At 37.4% G+C, this 13,834-nt stretch overlaps 1 protein-coding gene across 1 annotated transcript in view; it reads right to left on the minus strand.

Moving 5' to 3' along the window:
- LOC125227006 (dipeptidase 1-like) overlaps positions 1-13,834 on the minus strand; it is a 32,919-nt gene that overhangs the window by 18,034 nt on the left and 1,051 nt on the right. Inside the window, exons 2-3 of the mRNA XM_048131196.1 lie at positions 10,362-10,512; positions 292-520 (exon numbers count right to left, since the gene is read on the minus strand). Of these exons, the coding sequence (XP_047987153.1) occupies positions 292-520; positions 10,362-10,512 (380 nt within the window). The remainder of the gene's footprint in view (positions 1-291; positions 521-10,361; positions 10,513-13,834) is intronic.

A 13,834-nucleotide genomic window follows, 5' to 3' on the forward strand; every position in this document is an offset into this window, starting at 1 on the left:
TCATCGGGACTTTTTAGTAGGTATTACCTATTAACACACTGATGGTACGGTACATCTTATGGTGTTATGGTATAAATAGATAGTTTACGTAACTTTGGTCTCATTTTCTACGCAATAATTGTTGCTTCTTCGTCGAAAATAAGCATAAAACATGAAAATAATTGAATCGCCTCAAGTGATGAAATTAAATTCCTCTGAAATCTATATTGCAGTAGGTAGTAGGTAGATACGAGTACGGTCCAATATGTCAACGACAACTTTATATGTACATTCGCAGTTAAATAAACTAACCTGAAATCTTTGATTCTGTTATGAAGAAACTTTCTTATATTCCATGGCAGGTCGTTGTGTCCGTCGATGAGAGGGGACTCGTGGAGAAGGCGCTCCGCCAGCCGGAGGCGCTCGTGCAGCGGCGCCCCGGGCGGCGCGCGGAGCGCCAGCGGGCCCGCTACACAAGCCGTGCCCGCCACCAGCACGAGGATCGCTACGCAACACCAGCGCCGGTGCCACACGGAGAACCCTGGTTAAGTAAGATGCACTTAGTAAACATTGACAAGTACCTACTGCAATGCGCTTAAACATTCTGACAATCCTAACAGCACACCAAAAATTACTTACTTATGTAATTTGGTCGGGTAAATTGCTACCCCCATAAAAAACCTGGTGGTCAGCAAAAAGTTCACCTCACTTGTTTGAAGTTCGAAAAATGAGACTGTGACGACAAACCATTAGTACTGCTTTCTGCTAATCCTACTAAAAATTCATAAAAAGCTTGTTGTTCAGTCATCTTCGCCAACCAGTCATCTCTATGTTATTATAGAATAGAATAGAATAGAATATCTTTATTGCGAACCATGGTACACGTAGAGTTGTTACATTTCATTAAAATAGAGCGACATGGCGCCCTGAGAGGGCATTGCAAAGCAGTCTTATATCTAGTTATCGTAAAACAAAACAAATACTTAAAAGTAGTGTTTACATATTAGCGAATTATTTTGTCCTAGCCTATTTTTGTATTCAGTAAGTAGGAATACTTACTAATATTTAGGTATACTCAAGAGAGCACATAGGTTAGGAAAATAATAGTTATTAGTAGTATCTTAAGTATATCTAGTTATAAACATTTGTCCTCCATATACTCTTGGACGGAATAATATGCCTTTGATATTAAAAGTGTTTTTAATTTTGATGAGAATGAGTTAAGGTTTTTTATATTTCTAATATTATTTGGCAGTTTATTATAAGTATCGCTCTGAAATATGGGCCGTTTTTATAGATATCTAAAATTGGTTCCGGGGGAGAGAGCTTATCATTACGACGTGCACTTTTACAAAATTCAAATAAATGTATGTTCTTTCTGACAAAGTTTGAAATTTCGAAGATGTAGAGAGATGGGAGAGTTAAAATTTTAAGGTTAGTGAAAAGTTTTTTGCAGCTGTCAGTTTGTTTTTTATTGGTTAGGATGCGGACACATTTTTTTTGGGCTACAAGGAGATCGTGGGCATCACTGCCATGGCCCCATAGAATGATACCATAACGTAACCAGGCTTGTGCGTAAGAATGGTATGCGGACAGAGCGCACTCTGTATGTGTGTTTGACTTTAGAATGCTCAAAGCGTATAAAAGGGTGGACAGCTTAGATTTTATTTTTGAAATGTGTTTTTTCCAGTCGATATGAGTGTCAATATTTATCCCTAATAAGGTGTTTTCAGTGTCTTCTTTTATATTTAAATCTTTTAATAACGGGGCTAAATCGGTAGGTTTTTTCTGATAGGGCCTGAATTGCATAAGTCTTGTCTTAGTAGTATTTATTATTAGGTTGTGATCTTGTAACCAGCCAGTGACATTTGAGAATGTTTCTTTAATATGGGTATAGTTGTTTGAGTTGTCATGTTTAAACAGAAGGGTGATATCGTCAGCAAATATGATACATTTATGTTCGGTTATTTTAGGGAGATCGTTGATATATATAAGGAACAGCAAGCATCCTAAAACGCTGCCTTGCGGGATAGAGTTGTTAATAGTGTGCCACTTAGATTGCAGTTTTATTAATTTGTTTGAATCTTTATGGTGATGGTCTATTTGTACGTACTGTTTTCTATTGTAAAGATATGATTTTAACCAGTTATAAGCATTCCCACGTATCCCAATTTCATATAATTTTTTGAGCAATATAGGATGAGAAACCCTATCGTAGGCCTTGGACATGTCTAAAAAGAGACCGATCGCATAGCTTTTACTTTTGAGGTGTTCCAGTATTCCTTGAATAAATGTATAAACGGCTAGTGTGGTTGATTTATTTTTACGAAAAGCGAATTGGTTTTCTTCTAATAGGTTAAACTTTTCTAAAAAGTTATATATTCTGTCAGCCATGCATCTTTCGAATAGTTTTGAAATTGTGGGTAGGAGAGCAATCGGTCTGTAGTCGGCCAGATTGCTTCGTTTTCCACCTTTTTTCAGAATTGGTTTTATAGCTGCTATTTTTAATTTATCTGGAAAATTACATTCATGGAAGGACTGGTTAATTAGTAATGTAAGCGGTGGTGTTAGCTCGTCTTTACATGCCTTTATTAGAACTGGAGGTATCTCATCAAAGCCGCAGGTGTATTTGTTTGGGAGGTTCTCTATGACTTTAAGTACTTCTTGTTGAGTCACAGGCTGAAGAAACATTGATTTGACATTTGGAGACGGGCAAGAGCGGCCGCGGGGCTGATTTGCATCAGTGTTATGCCCCACAGAGATAAAATAATCGTTAAATGTGTTAGCAATTGTTTGGGGATTGTCAATTATAGTGTTTTGGACATTTAGTTCTATATTTTTCTGTTGTTTACACGTATCTTTTCCGGTTATCTTTTTTATTACTTGCCACATAGCTTTGGTTTTATTATTTGATTTATTCATGTCCTCAATGTAACTGAGTTTTTTAGATTTTTTTATGCACTTTTGTAAAATCTTTGAATATCTCTTATAATGTTCCATAAGAACTGCATTATTATTTTTGTTCACCATCATTCTTAATAATCTCTTATGGAGACACGACTTTTTAATGCCCTTTGTTAGCCAAGGCTTACTCATTCTTTTATTATTTTTAACGCATTTTTGAGGAATAGTATTATTTAGAAGTGTGATTAATTGTTGATGGAAAATATTGTAATTGGTGTTTATACAATTATGTTGATCTAGAAAATTATTCCATTTAATGTCATTTAGAGCTGCTTTAAATTATACCTTTATGGTAGATAAGATAAGCAATTTTAGCATATTTTATGTTCAGCAAACCGCATCCATATTAATGCAGTCATAATTAGGTGGTATGTAGTGTGGTGTGTAGGTAAAAAGGAATTTTAAGTAGAAGAAATTCTTTGCCTCATCCAAAATGTTCATTAATTTTCGACGTCGAGTGACGACACATGGCAAGTTTAAATTTAAATAAAGTAATATAATTTGTTGCCTCGTGCAGAAAAACCATTCATTTTCCCCGACGAGTACCTAATGAAAATCGGCAAGTTATATGTATAATCATGAAAATTAAATAAGCAAAACCGTGGCGACTATTGTGTACCTACTATATGTATGTAAATTTGGTTGTTTAGAATGGACTGTATGAAGTTTGGAGTGACTCGGTACGTACGCGGCGACAGCCAACAAACAAGGTTAGTGGTTACACATGCAAATACCCGTAGACATGAACGCGGTTTCTGACATTGTGCCATTTTGTAGCAGTTAACTTAGTAAGCCATTAACAAGCGAGCGTGTTAGCTTTTTTAGTTTGAGCATGTGGAATCGTAAATTTCTATTAGGCTCAAAGTACTTCAAACTACACATACACTAGAAATACTTATGTTATGGAAAGTATATCTACATTAGCATATCACATAGGTAGTAGGTCTAGGTACATAAGTTACAGTATAGAGACCTATATTTGGATAGTTATTACGCGTAAAATGAATGAGTTGGTATCTATACAAGTTTTTGTATTATAAGAATAAACTGAATTTATCGCGTTGGCCATAGGTACAACCAATCATATTTTTCGTGTGACTTTCAAATTTGTAGTTTCATACCTATGCATGAAAATAACAAACTACAATTGGAGTACAGAATGCCAAAATCAATATAGCCTGTGTCCCCATCTCTGAAAAAAGCTCAATTGTGATCGACGTTTATCTTAACAACTGACTTAAGTACAAAATAAAACCCGATTGGGGTCATAGTAATCGGTCGTGGGGAAGCCTCCGATAATCTTGCTGTCAAACGCAAGCGCCGAGCGAGTGCGGTGCGACGGCGAGGCGGACGTGTGTGGAAATTGTACGGAGAATTAGCGGCTTGTTCCCCGCCGTATAACCGCACACTACATTGCACATTTATCCTTTTAGTGGCTCCATTCTGGATTGTGCCTTCGATGCTTGCTGACTGCATAAGAGCCTGACGCTGATTATCGTGCATTTTGTTTTTCTTATGGCTCATTCGGCGTTCTCTAAAAGGCTATTGATACTAGGGTTTAATGTAACTTGGAAGCTAGCTTAAGGACGGTTAAGCTTTTAGAACTCGATCCAATAGGTTTTTCTTTTGCAATGAGAAGTCCGCAAGATTACAAGAACAGTGTTCGATATTAAAACTGCAACAAGAGAACAAAGCAGACTCAGACAAAAGTGAACAGCGACACCGATACTTGCCTAAAGCGCAATTAGATCAAACTTGACCTAGATGCCCTAGACAGAATGCTCTAAAATGAATTAATCAAGGGAGCCGATCCGAACTGAAATGAGATAAGGCGAGGGTAAAAAAAGAAGAGGATTCTTTGATTTCATTTAAAATACTTAGGTGCGTTAAAATCCTCAAAAAGTCTAAGCACTATAAGGACCATCTCTTGTTACAAGACCAATAATGGTATAATATCAATACTTGGCTGCTAAAAGCGTAAAGCAACACCTGATTTACATAATAAATTGTGTAAGTATACTACCACGCAATAACGACTGTGACAATGATGCGAGAATTATGGAAATCGAATACCAGTAACGTACTTAATCGAGTTCTAACGTTAGCCCGCAACGCGCAACGCTTTGTGCGATCGAAATTTAGAGATCCAATTTTTGCAATAAAAAGTATGGCGCAAAAACCATTTTATATCGTTTCAGCATTTTATTTCGTAGAAGCTATTTTATGACGTTCACTTGTTTATTGTGGAATGGCTGGGTTTATGTATCGTGCACAGAATTATTTTGAAAGAGACGCCTCAACTGTTTTTTTTTAATGAAAATTTATATACTTACTTGTTTATGAACCAATATTTATATGGAGTTATCACTATAGAGTGGTTATCAGAGTATATCGCGTGCTAGTACCTAATTAATTTCTTCTTAATCCTTTAAATATGTCAAGTTCTTTAGCGATAGGAATGGATTTCGAAGGAAATTCAAATAAACATTTTCTATCAAACATGTTCTATAGAAGAGGGCATATTTAAATATAGCATGATCTATAATGAATAATGTACTGTGCTTCGCAGTTGTAGAACATACTCAATAGCATGCAAAGGTGCATTAAGGCTACGTTAGGCAAAGAGAATAGAGTATATATGTAGAGAATGACTAACAATAGTCAATCTCTCGATAAAGGATTACAACATTTGAAAAACTCAATTTGGACAATTTGGCCCATATCCTTTAATTTGATATGTATTAAATTAAAATTAATTCGACGACGGTCTGGCCTAGCGCGTAGTGACCCTGCCTGCTAAGCCGCGGTCCCGGGTTCGAATCCCGGTAAGGGCATTAATTTGTGTGATGAGCACAGATATTTGTTCCTGAGTCATCGATGTTTTCTATGTATATATGTAATATGTATGTATTTATCTATATAAGTACCTAAGTCTATCGTCGCCTAACACCCATAGTACAAGCTTTGCTTAGTTTGGGGTTAGGTTGATCTGTGTAAGGTGTCCCCCAATATTTATTTTATTTATTTAATATCTGTCTCTCAATAAAAACCTTTCAATCTTCCCCCATCTTACCTTATATGTCTGTGGTATCACGGGAATAAAAAGCATTTCATAACGCATGAACTCTGTAGGGCTTTGCCGCGTAATAAAGTGGCTTTGAGGTGCGAGTTGGCAGGTGCTTGTCTCGATTATGTCGCACTATAGCTGAGAGTATGTTTAATATAGAAATACTGAAGCCTTTGTAACAAACTGAACTATAAGTAATTGAGTGACAGGCCACTGGTATACTGGAAGTGGAACTACAATGTGACCTCCCTTTGTAGGATTATCACGCGCAGTAGTGCACCCATTTGAGTTGATAGAATAGGAGTTGTGTTTACTTTTTTTGGGTAGCTTTTTTGTCCTCCATATGTATTTTGTAGTTTAGGTACCTACGTTTATTAAAGATAATGAGACTTGACCTTTACATGGTAATAAAATGAACATAAGGCTTAACAAAAAGGCCCTTTTCAAATTATGCGTCAAAATCGTGTTAGTTTAAACCAAGAACATGTACCTAACGTTCAACCTTCAATCTTATCTATAGGCAACTATGTTCTATGTTATATGAATTTTATGACTTATAAGCACAAATATAAATGACCAAATTTCCTAGATACTTTTATACGTCATTCTGTCGCATCAGGAATTTTTCCTTCAACTATTAACTAAAGATATAACTTTTTCTTCATGAGCCACAAGTATTTAGAGGTACATACACTACCGTCAAAAAGTTTAAGACCAAACACGATATATGCAAATAATCAACATTTCATGAAGTTCCTATGAGAATATTACTTTTCAGTACCTACAACCGACAAAATAAAGCGTATAACAATTTTTAAAAAGGGATCATAATAAGAAATAAAAGCTAAACATTTTTCTCATCGAAAAATCCTCCTCGACGCTTTTTCACTTCCGAGCAGATTCTTGGCATTCTTGCTATAAGTTTGTGTAGCGTTTCTTGGCTAATGGATTTCCACTCGTATTGCAGTATCTCCCATAGAGCTGTTGCAGATGTCAGACATTGTCTTCGGACTCTACGGTCGAGTTCATCCCATAAAAGTTCGATCGGGTTAAGGTCTGGGGATTGCGGTGGCCAAATCATATTTTTTAACACACCTTGGCGTTCTTTATTGACTGTGTAGCTTCTACAGATCTTTGCTGAGTGTTTGGGATCGTTGTCTTCTTGCAGAACAAATGGGTTGCCGATCAATATAATAAGATTACGTTGTTTTCTATTGATTACAAATTTAGTTTGATGATTTTTAGAAGGGTTTATAACTTTATAACAATGACACTGAACATTGTGTTTGGTCTTAAACTTTTTGACGGTAGTGTACGTACAACTATTACGTAACGATGGCAATCGTGAAAGCCCACAGAAAGGGCAAAAACAAGCGGGAGGTCTATTGATTAAAAGACATTCGCATGAGCGGCGGCTGAAGTGCTATACACGTCCCGTTAGAAAATTGCTCACCGTGACTGTTTGCTAGAGGGCGGCCCGAGTCGTGCCAATACCGCAATCGTGCCATTATTGACAGTAACTTGACTTCTCTGAAAATTGTCTTTACACTCTTTGCGGAGGTAACAAAAAGGCACCTTTATTGTAAGTTATCGACGAAAGCGGTCTACCTGTATGTGTTTTGATAAATAAAATAATTGATTTGCAAGAAGAAGTGATCCTCGAAGAGCTTCGCCAACATGGCTCTGTAGGGAGCTGGTAGAAATAAAATTTTGTTACTACATAATTACCTATTGAGTTTTCTTTAAATTTTGATGTGAACATTTATGTTATTGACATTGTGCCTCGAATAACAGTGTGCAATTCACATAATTTAAACCAATATCTTTGGGGCAATTTCGAATCTCAGAAATGCTCGGGTAATTTCGAAAGGGGAATCTTGATATGATGGAAATAACGGTGGTTTTATACGACTTTCGAAATTAGACGATTTTCGAAATTACCCTAATGCACCTTATCCTAAAATTGAAAATAGGCAATTTTCCTCAACATTGACAAGAACAGTTTCCATTTATTTCGCTTAAACGTGAAGATAAAATACTGAAAATTATTGTCCTTGTGCTTGATCGTGTAACGGTCAGCTTGTAGTAGGCGGTATCTAATTCCGAAAGGTCTATTTATCTATCTGTGCAATTTTCAAATGGATTTAAGCTGACGACATTTTGGGACACATGTGAAGCTTTGCTGTGAGTAGTGAGGTATATCTACTTCTATATTCTTACAGAACAATTGAGCACTTTAGCCTAATGGGCTTAGCTAAGTTAATGCTTTTTATTTTTGCCTAGACAAGCCTGACTTTTTGTTGTCTCGCGTATTTAAGTAACTAGCTATATGTAGCTCCAATTCAGTCTCTCCATCAACGTAATAACTTGTATATTGAGTTGAGTCTTTTATTATTTTGGCTGAATTAAATATGTCCGCACACTACCAGTAGGCAGTGCCGGCCCGTGCACTCGATCAGGGTAGAGCGAGTTTGAGTTTGGGCGCCCTTGATAGGAAGTTTTACTACGTAGAAAAAAAATCGCGCATAATGTGAAGATTAGCGCAATACAAAACTTATGGATTTCATCATACAGAGTAGGAAAGGGACAAAGGGTTGAACAGTCTCAGCCGCACCCTAGTATAATTGCGTGGGGCTGAATGTGGATATCATGTACATTAAATAACAAACAAAATGGAGTACTATAGTGACCAAGTCGGGAAAGCAGAGTTGAAATGAAAACGCGAGCGCTGCTAGCGCGCAATTTTTCTTAAGTAGATACCTAAAAGATAACTGACATAAATAGTAAGCGCGAGCGAAGCGAGCGCGAAATTTTTTCTTATTGACGAAATTTATTAAGACTCAACCCGCTAGCGGGGAAGGAGCGAGCTTCAAAGCTTTGATCTCCTGCAGAGCTGCGGTCTTTGGAATTTTGACTTCACAGGGCGCCTATGTTCCCGACGTTTAGGCCTTATATTTCGCCATCAGAGTTATAGGTTAATTTATTAGTTCACACTAAGAGATAATTAAGACACTTACTGCGGACTCGATCGTCGCCGTCGGGATGCCCATTTCGGTATTTTGCCACTAAGTGCCCTTCGGGATCCTGGTGCTTTAAAGTTAGCTCATCATCTCCTGTGACTCGTACAAAATTGCGCCTATCTGAGACGTTTTGCGCCTTTGGCTTTATGAGGAACTCCGCTTTGGACCGTCAGATAGACTCATATTTTTGCATTTGAATAGCGACGTAACTCTGTCGTTCGGCCGTGCAACAAAGTGGTTCCACCTTTTACGGCGCCCTAGCAATAGCGCCTTTATGAATTTTGGTATATTATGTTGGCATTGTGGTGCAATTTTCCACTTAATCTAAATTACAAATCTACATTTTCAATAGGTAGTTGAATTCTTTCTCCTCTCGCCATTTTGTGATATGTGCGCGCCCACGCAATTTATAATTTTTTTGTATGGATTTTTCCACATTCTCGATTTTGGCGCCCCCCTACCATGTGGCGCCTAGAGCGGTCGCTCCACTCGCTCTACCCTTAATCCGGCCCTGCCAGTAGGTATGTACTAAATATGAACTATTAATACCAATACCTACTTAGATGAAGACTGCAAGCTATACATATATATAATGTATGTACATAGGTACGTAGTTACGTACTACTGCAGTTAGGAGTCGTGACCTAGTAAGTGCAGTTGTCAAATATTATTTCACCGTTACTCGGACATGGAAGTACTTCTACACTTTAGTCACAAATAATTATTTCATTTTTGTTACATATCCCTGGCATGAGCCACCGTTTGCGAGTTATTTTTGAACAATCACAAAAAAAATTAAACAGTGCGGCTGAGGCCTTGGAGATTGGTTCAATAGACACACCAGCAGAGACATTAGTCTTTCCTACTGGAAGAGTAGCCAGTAACTTGGAGGCACAACACGCCGCACGCTAATCAACAGTATCAACATCAATGTTAGGAGTTGCCGGTGGAGCTCTGGATAGTCAGCAGGACCAGCGAAAATTCCTAGTCACTGCAACCCGCTACCTCGAGTCCATATCCACTCCCTCAACTATTAATATTAATTGATTTTAGTTATAAGCTTATTGTTAGTTAAGTGTTAGTAACCCTAATAACTTGCATGCCCCGTAGCCGAATGGCAATTGTGCGACGCGAAACGAAATCGAAACGCCGCAGATAGGTAGTCTGGCTCTGCCGCGCCAAATGCAAGAGCGACAGAGATAGATAGCTATGAAAGAGATATTATCGTGAGCGTTTCGTAAGCGTTTGTGCATTCGGCTACGCACGCTGGATTATCTGTAAATGTAAGTTGGTTAAATAAATAAACAATAGCTAGATAAAGTTTCACATACTTGAAGAATTTCCTGTGGTAGTAGAGCTGTGGCTAGCTGTTGAAGTGGTGCCCGTGGACAGCCACTGCGGGGACTTGCAGGCGCTGCAGGCCGCGGGCCGCACGCAGCCTCGTTCTGTTACGTCGGGGGCTGGCGCAGCTCGCTTCTTGCCCTGCACACGTGCATAGACATTTAGAGAAAATCAATATCACTAAAGACTATCGTAAAATCAACGTTCGACATTTGAAACATTGGAAAATTCCATTTTTTTATTTTTAAGTACAGTCGAGTTCATAAATATCTGCAGGTACATTTCTTCACCTTAACTAATATTTTTTTAACTCGTAGCAATAAGGTGAAAAAATATCCACATTTTATGAACTCGATTGAATGAGGGTTCTAAATCTGAATCTTCATTAAGAAATTTCCAGGATAAGTACTAAAATGAAGTTCTTATCCCTAGAATAATGCTGACTTTGTTTTGTATAGCTTAACTTATCACCTAATCCCAAATAACCATGCATTAGTTCTTTCCGCAGGTAGGTACTCCTCTAACCAAACCACGTCAACATACTACCTACTTTTCTTCCTATCAACTACCTACCTACTACTTACTTTCAATATACCTATGCATATGTTTGAAAAGGTGTAATATAAGCATGTTGAACTATCTCGCACTATAATTGATAATGAAATGAAATGAAATAATGAAATAAATGTTTATTCAAAACTAAAACTTAAAACTAAACTTTAACTTCTGCCAAACCAGAGTATGGTTTGTTGGCAGACGAGGCTCCTAATACATTAGGTTCTATATCTACTTATATTATACTATCGTGCATCGTAACATTCGTAACCAAGTAGCTAACTGCGAGTTAACCATTTAAAATTGTTATGCAGTGATATTAATATTGATTTATTAACTTACGCGGAAACTCATTCTAACTATCACGTAATATTCTAAATCGAATATTCTACGCTGATTAATTTCCGATTCATTTCATACATTAACGGATCATAATCAGCAAATGGTTTCATAGTTATCATTAATGACACATTCTATCACTGGCGATGCTCGCTCCGGATTTAATCTGTGATTTTGTGAAAATGATTAGCGTCCAAATTAGGCGCGCAATCAACTCACAACGTAAATTTAACGAGTAGGTATCAGCTCGTGTTAGTACAGTCGCGTTCAATTACATCTTGCCTAAAAGAACAACTCACTTGCCTAAAAAAATAATTAACATAAATATCTGTCTTTGAGTAATTATGTTAACTAGAGAGGGCACCTCAACTTGATTTTGTGTAACAACACTTAGAGCTGATCAGCACAAACGCGCTTAGTCTGTGCCGAACGGCTGTGGTAGATTGACGTATCGCAATGAAAAATATTTCGTCTAAATAATGCCGTCATGTGTAGTGAGGTACTGAACAAACTGCTCAGGAAAATCTAACAAAAGCCAAGGAGTGACTTTTCATACGTAGGTTTACTGCATTTTTGTTTAAACACGCTTTCTTTTTAAAAAATGTATCAATATAAACTCATGCCGAAGCGCCATGTTGCGGCGGCCATGTTTCGTTGAAACCAAAGAGTAAAAATGCAACAAAAGCAGACGTGACAATATCGCAAGTTAGTTCAAGTTTCCTATCATACATTAAATTATATATATTTATCGACGCAAAAAAGGTTATTTAATTATTATTGTCAGAATTGCACAGTTTTCCGACATGTCGGTCTATAACAGATTCTCAATACGCGTGTCGAATTTCATGTGAGTATGTAAATGTAAGTGCAGTACCTAACCTGCCTGAATGAATTTGGGTAGGTAGACGGTCAAGCAAATTATGAGAGTATAAAAACGCGCGAAATTCAAATTTTCTATGGGACGATAAACCCGCGCCCATACATACATGGATGTAGATAAAGTTATGTGTGCGACTATACATAATTAGGCATTAAAACACTCATGTTATCTTATTAACACAACAAAAACAACACTCATGTTTTAATGCCTACCATTATGCAAATGTCACATAAATAACTAATATCCAGTTGCGGCTACGTGTACACATGTACGCTCAGTCCGTATGCAGCTTTATATGTGGTCATTTAAAAAAAATGGGCCTCACAGAGTTGTTAAAAAAAGTTAAATCGCTGTCAGTTTTGCAACGATAATTAAGCATGGAATTTCAATAAAAACATCGTTTTTGTTTTAATTATGTAAATTATACTAAGCTATAATCTAAATTCAGAACGTGAAACAAGTTTAGTTTTAAATACAGATTTCAAGCTTCATTATCATTACAAAACTAACAGCGATTTATGTTTTTTGTTAACAACTCACGCTAATTGAGAGTCATAAATTAAAAAAATGCCCATGTAAACCCATGTCACTTCTATACTACGACTTCTAATCTATGCACTCTATGCAGGGCTCATCATTGCGACCGAAAGGTCGTAAGCGCCGAGTAAAATCGTAGCGCTTGCGACGTTACGGAAGCAGGCCATTGGTTCACACCCCGCCCCCTCGCCCCGCCTTCAGCTTACAGGCTGTGACACGTTCCTTGTTTGCTATAGCTCCTCTATACGAAGTAATAATTACTCAATGATATCTGTGAACACGAGTGTAATATCATGAGATTAATGAGCATACAAGCTTGTTCATATATTTTTGTACGCGTAAGTGTGTAGAATTGTGAATGTACAACTTATATAAGGAGGATACAACGTTAAAAATATAGAAAGTCCTTGGTGCATGATGTCGCAATCAATGTCAATAATAATTATAGAGACGGTAGAGTCAGCTTCTATAATACCTATATTAATGATGAAAGTTGTCAAAGTTGCTAAATATACCTGAGGCGACGACAAACGGGCGCAGGGAAGTTAAGCGCTATATAATTATGTTTCTATCGCACTAATGTTGAAATGATAAAAAGACAATTTATTTCGTTTTCTGTAAACGATTATCATTATGGCTAGGTTTTTTAAACACTTCTTTTATTTCCCAAGTAACAATAGTAACAAAGGTATACTACTTGTTAGAATCTCAAAATCATAAACAGTTTTCTACAAGTACGCGGCGTCGGTACGTCTTTTTTGCACTTAAAAAAGTTTGTGCGATAAAAAATATTATGGAAATTAAATAGCATCAGCAGAGCATATAAATATTGGAATTGGTTATGCGGATAAAATATAATACCGGTTTTATGTTAAGTAAAAGAGGGTAAGAGGGTTAAACTTACATGGGTATCGTAGAATATGGAAGGTATCCGGTTATTGCCGGCCGACTCGCACGTGCAGTGAGAGCGCGCGCCCCGCAGGCCGCCCATCGCTATCCTGTCCGCTTCCACAAAACTTTGTGCCTCGTCATCTACTAAATCGTTGTGAGTACTTTTTGACCCCTCCAAGCTTTCATCACGCGTCCATAGGTCTGACCCTCTATCCCTGAACCGTTCACTTGGAAAATCGTTATATGACATTTGCCTTCTTA

The sequence above is a fragment of the Leguminivora glycinivorella genome, chromosome 6 (assembly GCF_023078275.1).
Source record: "Leguminivora glycinivorella isolate SPB_JAAS2020 chromosome 6, LegGlyc_1.1, whole genome shotgun sequence".
NCBI classification, from domain to species: Eukaryota; Metazoa; Arthropoda; class Insecta; order Lepidoptera; family Tortricidae; genus Leguminivora; species Leguminivora glycinivorella.